Raw genomic sequence first — 10,910 nt, 5'->3', positions numbered from 1 at the left:
GCACCCAAAATTCAAAAGTTCATAGCAAAACATTATATCATCATTGGTGTCTGAGCTTACAATCGGAGCAAAGAGTCCTGCAATTGTTCAGTTTTCCTTATATAGATTGAGAATTGCAATTAAGTAATTGCAGTATACACGGTAGAGCAAGGCATTGATATTCCAACAAGTAAAGTCTAAGAAGCAATTCAGTAGTGTGCCTGTGACAAGAGAAATTTCTTGTGACAGGCACACTGGTATCATTTTAGAGCAATATCGAGTAATGTATATTGACAATATACATGGTATTTTGTTAAAAAGTTATTTTTTCCATAAAAATTCAAATATGGCCTTCATAATAGCAAATTCTTAATAAATGGTCATCTGGTATGAAAACATATAAACTCATTCGCTAGACACCTTAGGTTATATATTTTTTAATGGTTAAATATAATGATTTCTGACTCAACTATTTTGGAACCGTCTGTAAAAAAATATGAAGGTAACTATAATCCACTTTGTCTGTTTGTATACTTATATTAACTTTTCTCTTGCAGTGGGTTTAAAATTTTACTTACAGGACTAGGCCAATTTATTTGATGTAGCAGATAGGTTCTGTCAACCAATGGAAAAATTCCTTTTCAGGTCTAATTGTCATCCTGTTCATGATTATAAAAGGTGCTTAAAACATGTAAATCGGGGGCGGATCCAGCTTTTGCCAATGGGGGGGGGGTTAACCCGTATTTTCCCCGATTGGCCGCTCAAGGTTGATTTTTATATGTTTTTTTCGAAGGGGTAATCCTAAAAGTCATTTCTTAGCTTTATCCTCACAAAACATAAAAATTATAATCTTATATTAGCCTTATAGTTCGAAAGCATTTTTGTCCTGAAAATTGAACATTCTGAGCAATCAATGATTGGGATCGTGAACAAGATGTGCACGTAACTAAATAATTGCTGCGAGCGTGAATAGCGAGCAGAATTTTTAAATATACTTTCTGTCCTATAATGGAAAACGGACCTTTTAGGACTGTTTGGAGTTCCCCATGTAAACGTTACACATTTCCACAATCAAATAGTGCGAGCGCGAATCGCGAGCTGAAATTTTTTGACCTAAACATTGGACATTCTGCGCACTTTTTTGTAATCATAAACAGGATTAGGTATATAACTAAACATTCCAGGCGAGCGCGAAGCGCGAGAAAAAGAAAAAAAAGAGATTTAGACATAAAAACGGGACACATTATTAATGTTTGTAAATCACGAAAAGGATGACTATTCGGTATCTTCCTACATTAATAATGCCAGCGCGAAGCGCGTGAAGAAAATGTTTGATATTCTGATATGAAACTGGATAATTTAAGCACGTTTTGAATGAAGAACAAACTGCGTATTTATAGTGTGTGCATGTCTTTGAGATTTAGACCTAGAATCTGGGCATTCTTTATTTCATTATGAAAATCAACAATGCGCGAGCGCGAGCTGGAAAAAAAATGGTAGTGATCTGAAAAGGGTTTATTTAAGCACTATTTCAGGCCTTTCCAAAAATAAAATTGCCACGGCAAAGATACATATATTTGAGTAATATATATATATATATATATGCACACACATATACATATTAATATTATCAACACACAGTGGACAGTATACAGCGAAGAGTGTGTTTTCAGGATGTTCAATGAAATAAGGGAAACTAGAATAAGGGCATACCTTTGACCGAGGGGCGTGCTTGTTATATTTAGTGCGTCATATAACGATTCTGATATGTTTATTTCAGGATGAGATTTTAGAAACTCTGTTTTTCTGTGTCGGTTTGTGTGAGATCTGGCGAATAAAGATAACAAGACAAATTTCCATTGACAAAACACATCGCGGTGTATCTAGTTGTATCGGTAAGTGTTTGCATTTTAGCAATACTTTCACTGTATGAAAATGTTTCTCATTAGAATTTACTAACCACGGAAAACTTAGCAAAAAAACTTGCAAAATGCAGTACTATGAATTATCATATCGTATAGCCATTTTAATAGATTTCATGTTTGCTTTGGTCAGGGAATCTTTTGCTGATATAATGAATACAGAATTTTAAATTTTCACCGATTATATAATGCCTGGTCAACTATGTAGTTACAATAAATAATGATATTAAATACTACAAAGGAAAAATATATATACTTCTGATGCCAATTTTGGGACAATTTTTTGTGGTCGTTTAATTTCCATCCATTTATTTTAGATTTTGGAGCTTTTCTTTCACAAAACATGTTTTGTATGATCTACCCTTTCATCATTATCAGACGATTTGAATTCAAACTAGAATACTCCTTGAATCTACCAAAGTGAATACAGGATTTCAATAATTGTTATCATGATTATAGAGCTTGTATATGCGAATTGAATAATATCAACTTGACTGTGCAAAACATTTTCCCCTGATCATTACAGAGGAGATATATAACTTTATAATATTAGGACTATTACTTCCTATTCTTATCAAGTCGCCCAACACTGTTTAAATTGGAAACCACAATGGACAATGTCAGAAATACAAAGGAGATGGTCTTCGATGTAGTGGTGATCGGGGCGGGCATCGAGGGATCAGCAGCCGCTTATTACAGCGCGAGAGATGGACGTCGAGTTCTACTCTTAGAACAGGTAGGTGTTTCACTAGCTTTCATAACGCTGTTCGTATAGTTAAGAGGCGACTTTAAGAACGACTGGGGCCCGTTGCAGAAAGAGTTGCAATCAATCGCATCTCTAAAAATCATGCGTAACTCGATTTTCAACCAATCAACAGCGGGCATTGGGACTTGCGATTGATTTTTTACTTGCGTTTAAACGCAATTCATTCCACGTCGCCGAGCGAAAATGTATAGACCATTATGATATATTTGGCGGTAGTGTAGGAAATTCCAGTGACAAAAGTTTGTAAAAAAAAATCTAGTTTGAAATCAATATCTAAAGAGTCGATCATCCACACTCTGAAGATAGTATCACAATGCGAGAGAGTTCTACATTCTTTAGGAATATAAAATTACCATTATGACCACGATTACCAATTACATAATTTACTGGGGGGGAGTATTTGATAGTGTAATCTTGCGGGAGTTGGCAATATTAAGAAACAAAGTATCATGTTGAAAGAAAGGAATTACATGATCTGTGTTTCTTCATACACTGTTAGAAAAAAAACTGAAGATTTTACAGAACAAAATTTAAAAATACAGATTTTTTACAGAAAGAAGTTACCAAATCGTTCTGTAAATTGTTAAAACAGGAAAGATTTTATACAATTTTTATAGAATTTTACAGAACAGGCCTGTTTAAAAGGGGGGGGGGGCAGTTTTGTTACAATAAATATGTAAGGTTACATGCACCAAATATCTATTTTCTGTAATTTTACACAAATACATGTAATATTACAAAGTGCAGTGTGATTACAGGTGTTCTCGAAACTCTGCTGAAGGATTTTTTTGTTTTTCTTAGTAGAAATTTTTTAACAGTGTAAAGATGCACTTTGGTCCTAATTTAAAAGGCCCATAATTCACCCAAGTAAATATGAACTACTGTCTACATGGACAGGCCTATAAATGAGATCATGATCAAAACAATAATATTCGACATTTTGTTCTGTGCATGCCATCATAAAAAGTTAGATGTGTAAAGTTTTGCTTGGAATGTTGCTACACGCCAAAAGTGTTCTCAATGTATTTTCATTTGTTATAAATGAATCATATTTTGTGTTCTTTCTGTATTATCATTTTTTCTTTGTACAAGTTATTGTAGGCTTACCTCTTTAATCATGGATGTAGAAGAATACAATAAAACACATTAAAATCAATTCAAATATAATTGTTTTTTTATTCTACTGTAGTGCCAATGTTATCTGGTTACGGTTAAAAGTATATTATGTTGGAATTTCTTTGTTATGGTTTTGTATGCCTATAATATGAATTAAGTCAATAATTATATCTAATTAATAATTCTCTCATTCTTGAATTATTTCTTACTTTTTTAATCCGTTTCTTCTTTTACTTTCCTTTGCCCTACACTTCTCTTTTATTATCCTCCTTGGTCTTTTCATTCTCTTCAAGTTCAAGTTTTATTTAAACCAATCAAAAACAAGAGACATAATCAGTTTAACAAAAATTGAGAATACATGATTGGTCTAGGACCCCATAGAAGCAGAGCTTTTGACAGGGCCCCTTATATAGTACATTACAACAATAATGAGATGAAAAATATATACAATGATAATCTAGAGAGTAAATAAGAAAAATACACACGAAATCCAAAGTCACGCACATATGGTTTATCATGAATCAATTAAAGATATTTTGTAATTTTTCAGATAAATATTTCGAAATGAATTTTTAAATATGGGCAGTGTTGGACTGGATCTAAAGATTGGTGGCAACTTATTTCATTCTTTGATATAAACTACTCTTCATCCATATTCGTGGAGCGTTGTGGCCCAGTGGACTCCGGACTCTGAAACAGAGGGTCGTGGGTTCGAATCCCAACCATGGCGTAATTTCCTTCAGCAAGAAATTGATCCACAATATGCTGCACTCAACCCAGGTGAGGTAAATGGGTACCTGGCAGGAATTTATTCCTTGAAACGCAGCGCGCGTAACAGCTGCACTGCTAAAGCCAGGGTAATTATGCTGCATATACTGTAGAGCGCTTAGAGACTTCTGACAAAGTAAGTGTTAGGCGCTATATAAGCAAGTATAATAATTATTATTATTCCCTCTTGATCACCTCTCCTATTGTCACGATTGTCTTCCTTCTCTCCCAATTTTGTTCGTTTTCATCTGTCTCTTCTGTTATCCCATCTGATTCGTACTCATCTTATTTCCTCGGTATTATTTTCTTCATTGTAGTACTCATTACCTCACACAAGAGGTAGTTCGCATGGTGGCAGTAGAATCACTCGCTTAGCAAAGTCAGACGAACGCTTTCAAAACTTGAGTTCCGAGTCATATGCACTATGGGAGGAGTTGGAAAAGGAGACTAAAACCGAATTGTTGAGGTGAGTATCTCCTTCATACAATATCAATCAAGTATATATAGATGTACACGCAAAATGTCGACCGTTTTTGCAATAGATTTTTTGCGTGTCGACCATTTGTACCTCCTTCGTGTTCATGGTCGACCGTTTCGTCGACGAGAAACATTTTTTTGCAATTTGAACCTCCTTAAAAAATAAACATTACACTCTAAAATATATTCGGTAAAAGTGCACCATGAGGGTAGTTATGTGTCCAACCAACATTGAGCACTTCTTTGGGGCATTTTTATTTATCCAGTGTGATGAACATTTATGCCCATTCTAAAGTAATTGCTGCTTATTTTTTTAACCTTACTGGACAATATGCTTCCCACAATTGGGTAAAATACTGCCTAAATGGTTGGACACATATTTACCGTCGTGGTGGTAACAATTTTACCCAATATTTTCACAGTGTAGGCCTACCATCATCACTACCACTATCTTCAACACCATCATCATGGTTACACACTCGATTTCATTATCACCGTTATTATTATCATCATCATCGTCGTAATCGCTATTTATCATTATCGTTCCTTACAGTCACCAGTACAACTCAAACGGGAATCGAGAACAAATATGTTAGGGTTTATCATTCGTATTTAGCATACATGGATATTTCCTGTACAAAAAATATTCGAACTTTTCTCTCTCAGTTGTATCAGTTGTCAATATTTACTATTCGTGCGCATTGTGTTCGTTTACTGACTCCTATTCAAAGGAATAAACAATTGTATTCTGAGATCTTACATTCATAATTGTGTTATGAGAAAAATGAAAATATGTGAAAATAGAAATAAAAGTAAGCCTAATCTCTTCTTCACCTGACATTGCAAGGACATACTAAATGTCAATAAAAACGGGTTTAAATCTACGATCAAGATTGGGTTTTCTCATTTTCCATTACTTTAAAGTTTAAAATTCTATTAACCTACTTACTCACAGAAAAGTTGGGATGTTACTTATTTCCAATGATGGATGGGAAGACGGTTATCCGAATCGTGTTATGCAGTCAATGGTGAAGTCCGGAGCTGGTTTGGAGCGGATAGCAGCCGAAGAGGCAAATATTCGGATACCTAACTTCAAACATTCTGCAGACTCTGAGTTGTGTATTTACCAGCACGCGGGTTACATCCGAGCAAATAAGGCACTTCAAGCTTTCCAGGTATATTGCATTATAAATGGATGAATAGATGGATGGAAAGATATATAAAAATAGATAGATAGGTAGATAGATAAATGTATAGATAGATATATAGATAGATAGATAGATAGATTCTAGTTGCTTTCGAAGTAATCTGTTCGGTAAAAGAATATACACTTCATCAGATTAATCATAAACAACTTTTGTAATATGGAGGAAAGTTCTAATCATTTTCGGGGATTAAAAAATTCATTACTTTGGCGATTTCTGAGCTGCATACTCTCCTTAGGTACATTACAATAATCAAGATTACCCTTTTGCACTTTAGGCATGATGAGCATTGGAAAATATCTATCATTATAATTTAGGGTGCATTTGTGAAACGAGGTGGAGTTCTCCACGATGAGGAGAAGATGTTGGAGATTGTTCCCGGTGCCATGGTAACGGTGAAGACCAATCGAAGTGAGTACCAGACTAGAAGTGTCATCCTGGCTCCTGGTCCTTGGGCATCAACAGTTCTAAAGCAACTTGGACTAAACATATCACTCCAGGTACATTGCAATGTGATGAACAAAATACGAACATTGTGTATTGATACCTACTTATGTATGGTCCTACCGTTAGCTTGAATTAAATTTAGTTCTGCATTTAAACTAGAAAGCCGAAGTGCCACATTTGTATATTTATTGAGATGCTGTAGTCGACTTTGTTGTGTAAGACTCTAGACATGCGATAGACAGAACACATGAAAGTATCAGAGGTCTCCACTATATCACCTGGCTAGGGTGCATATTGACGATGAATAGGCAACCACTTTTCGGATAAAATTATTAAATATTTGAATGCTTTACTGATTTTGTAAGGTTCATCTGGCATACCACATCTTCTGGAAGGAGAGAGTGCAAGGAACCTACGCGGAATTTCCAGTCTTTAATGATTTGAACAAAGAGGGAATTGCCTATAGTGGGTGCCCAAGCAATGAATATCCAGGACTTATGAAGGTATAACGAATATCATTATTGTTTTATATATATAATTATGTATCTATTCAAAGAAAGTTCTCCTACCTCACATTCATAATCACCATTGTCATCATCATTGCCATTACTCTTGTTTATATCGTTGTGGAGCGTAAATGTGGCCCATGCAGTGGATTAGTCTTCTGACTTTGAAACAGAGGGTCGTGGGTTCGAATCCCGGCCATGGCGTAATTTTATTCAGCAAGAAATTCGTCCACGTTGTGCTGCACTCAACCAAGGTGAGTGAATGGGTATATCTGGCAGGAATTTATTCCTTGAAATGCGTGTGCGCTGTAATCTTAGTAATTACGACTGCCAAGCTACAGCTGGGGTAATAATATCCAAGTCCTTTGGAAGCGCATAGAAACATTATTCATAATGTGATATGCGCTATACAAGAACTGTATATTATTATTATTCGAATAGGGAAGTACACCCTTTTAAATAAGGATATTTTCACTATTTGTATACATTATATCATCTTTGTCGGAAAACAGGAAGTTGGAAATCACTTTATTCATCGCCAAAGGGTTTTGTATAAACGTTCGATATACACCGGTATACACCATATCATATGTCATCCTTATTGTTGGAAATTTCATTAAAAACATTAAAAATAATGCATTATGGGTAAGGAATCAAGGCCGTGACATGCTCGGAGACATGCTACCCTTTTTTCCGTTTTTTTTTCGAACGATAGATGGGAAAGTGGATGTCCACCCCAATCGATGATCCTGATTCCCGTGACCAAACTGATGAACAGCAGGATATAGATGTTCTTCGGGACTATATTCGGGAACACTTTCCGGGACTGGATGCGGACAATGGTCCCGCTATAAAGGAAGCTTGTCTCGTTACGGTAAAAAAATGACCTGTATACTATTTCAAAATCTTCATAATGCTACAATTGTCGAGTCAAATATGATTTAACCACCAAAAAATCGATAGTTTTTCATTTGTTTCTAGTTCTATTCGTCGTGAAGGATAACAATTCATTTTGCAAAAAAAGAATGGTAAAACCCGAAATTGGAAGCTGTCATTTTCTAGATATTTTCAAGATATACAGTACCTTTCATCGCAAAACTTGACATTTTGTCGAAGTGAAAAAATAAACAACATTTCATAAAAACGCTGAATAATGGGGCAGAAACTATTAGAGCGTTGACCTGGAGTCATGGTAAGATAGAAAATATTATTTTTTATTATTATCATGACGGCCATTTTTAGAAGTTATAATAATCTTGTTCGTTGTGTATTTGGGAGTGCTTCCATTTTCTTTCCATACATTTATGAGATTCTTTGACCATCATTAATGGAACATGATAGCGAAATAAAAGTAAAAAGGGGGAGTTGCCAAGAGTAAATAGGCCTTCTGCAGTCTCATGCAGACCATCATAGTACAAGACTGTGTAGTCATAAGGATGATCGTATGTTTCATCATTATTTTTCCAATGTTCACCGTCTCACCCCCCCCCCCCCCCCTCTCTCCCTATCTCATTTTTGTAATTAACCCTCCTTCTCTAACACCCCACCCTGCAGGAGGCCCCAGACCAGACCTTCATCATTGACGTCCATCCATCGTATAGTAACATAGCGATAGGTTGTGCCTTCGCTGGACGGGGGTTCATGTATGCCCCTATTGTGGGGCGGCTTCTCTCCCAACTGGCTGAGGGTGTCCAACCGCAACTAGATATCTCGCTCTTCTCAATCAGTAGATTTGAAAAATGATGGGGAGACATGAATACAGGCGCTTCCAGGATTTCATGAAAAAAAAAAAAAAAGATAAAGAGGTATCGAGACACAAGAATTTCTAACGATATTTTTTTTAGCAAAAACTCTCATAGCATAAATACCTAGCTATGGCAATTTGCCCCCCCCCCCATTCTTTCCAGATTCTTGCCTGGATTCAAAAGTTACGCTACATCGTAATGGCACATCCTCAATGATCAGGTCCAATATTAGCCCGATTTCAGGTTGATACTTGTATTTGAATGAATAAACATATATAATGAAAAGAATATAACAATTTGCATATCAATCTAAACTCGAAATAAATATGAAATTTTATCAAGAAAACGAGTTTCATGTGTTGTTTTTTTTCCGGCTGAAACGTTCATGAAGCCGTTCAAGCCTATCTTGTATTTATGAAGAGTTCCCAATTTTCTGTGATTTTTTTTGTTAGAATTTAAAACGTGACATGATGGGAAGCTGCATGCATGATAATTTGTTATTTTTTATGGATTTTCGCACAAATCACCCCCCCTCCTGTTTTAGAACACCCTAATAAGTTCAATTTGCATATTAACATCTATTAGTGTATTTGTCTTTTTTCTAAAAAAATAATAAAATGATACAATATAAATAGTACATAGAATGATATGTCATCTCAATATGGAGATCGTCATGATCAATGAGGTTCTTCTCGATAATGATGAACAACGCCCTCTATCTGTCTTTCTGCTTTTCGAATTCAATTCGAATTGAAAGGTTGGAGTTAACCAGATATTTAACAAAGCCTTTGTCTTAAAGTTATAAGTAAATGTCATTGCTCAAATATGATTACCATGAAATTAAAAACATTCTTGATAATATTGCAAAATGATTTTTGTATCGTTCATCAAATCTTGTGTGCAATATGCCAACTGCCATTTCCATTTATGCTCTATATTATACTGATTTTTTTCTGTTTTACGAAGTAAGAATGCCCTTAATTGTACTTGATTTGTATTGCTTTATATTACTTTGTATTATGTTTTGAATGGAAATGAAATAAAAGAATTGAATTGAACTGAAATTGAAAACTGTATACCATGTATACGGCAAGTGTGAGATTATGACAAATGTCAATGCATGACCGAAGAGAGATTATACATTCCAATATCCATAATAATCCTTACTTATATTTCATTTGTTGTAACATACAATTCCCCTATTCCTATTTAATATTGATGTTACATTGCTTTTAATTGTAATGATCCTAACCCTTTGATATCTTATAGTTAGACATACATTTATAACTGATTGCCATTTTTTTTTTTCACTCGATTTTCTATTGTGCCAGGATTATTTCATTGTTCATTGTTTTTTATCAGCGAATAAATTATACAATTAGTAGTATTAAAATTAGTTACTGTTCCTTTTAATAATTTTAAAATATTTTAGTTTGATGAATATTACCATTTAAGTGACAATATTTGTTTATTTATGTTACTAAGTATTGTTATCTTTGATTTAGATTTTTGACTATATTTTCATGTATGATGTGATGATTTATGTTATTCTTTATGTTTTCATCAGGTCATTGATGAAAAACAGTTTTATACTGATCTTTTGTACCTGATTAAATATGTTCTAATAAATAAATAAATAAATATCAAACATGACAATCTGTTTCAGTCCCGGAACACGAAGGTTATAAGATTAATCGTACGCTTGATTTTCACTATTGAATGTGCATCGTAGTCAATGCAATCAATCGTAGAAAAATACGATGATTACTAAGCTTTGTGTTACGCGGCCCCCTGATGTACAAAATTATTTTTTGGTGGTCTAATAAAATGCCAAATTTAACACTGAATCATTTTCATCTAAACTATAATTCTTTTCATGTTTGATTATTATATATTTGCAAAGAAAAAAGTAAAGAAATCAATACATACCAATATGTATAGCATATTCAATATGAAACGATGGTCACAGCTGTTACAGC

General features: G+C 34.5%; 1 protein-coding gene across 1 annotated transcript; it reads left to right on the top strand.

Annotated features, from left to right (window-relative positions):
* The first annotated feature begins 1,740 nt into the window (after positions 1–1,740).
* On the top strand, positions 1,741–9,903 carry LOC121409480 (peroxisomal sarcosine oxidase-like). Its single transcript, XM_041601400.1, has 8 exons — positions 1,741–1,874; positions 2,481–2,637; positions 4,869–5,017; positions 5,984–6,203; positions 6,551–6,733; positions 7,046–7,183; positions 7,902–8,060; positions 8,741–9,903. Exons 2-8 carry the CDS (start codon positions 2,512–2,514, stop codon positions 8,927–8,929), a joined length of 1,164 nt encoding a protein of 387 aa, XP_041457334.1. The 5' UTR covers positions 1,741–1,874; positions 2,481–2,511; the 3' UTR covers positions 8,930–9,903.
* Positions 9,904–10,910: the final 1,007 nt, after the last annotated feature.

This window comes from Lytechinus variegatus, chromosome 2 (assembly GCF_018143015.1).
Source record: "Lytechinus variegatus isolate NC3 chromosome 2, Lvar_3.0, whole genome shotgun sequence".
NCBI classification, from domain to species: Eukaryota; Metazoa; Echinodermata; class Echinoidea; order Temnopleuroida; family Toxopneustidae; genus Lytechinus; species Lytechinus variegatus.
Note: the sequence above shows the minus strand (reverse complement) of the source record. Positions and strands in the feature narration are given on the sequence as shown.

Bases quoted from the DNA above. Each gene is read 5' to 3' on its own strand.
- LOC121409480 (XM_041601400.1), top strand. From the start codon at position 2,512: ATGGACAATGTCAGAAATACAAAGGAGATGGTCTTCGATGTAGTGGTG. The intron at 6,204-6,550 runs GTATATTGCATT...ATTATAATTTAG, and splicing joins AGGCACTTCAAGCTTTCCAG to GGTGCATTTGTGAAACGAGG. The intron at 7,184-7,901 runs GTATAACGAATA...TTCGAACGATAG, and splicing joins AATATCCAGGACTTATGAAG to ATGGGAAAGTGGATGTCCAC.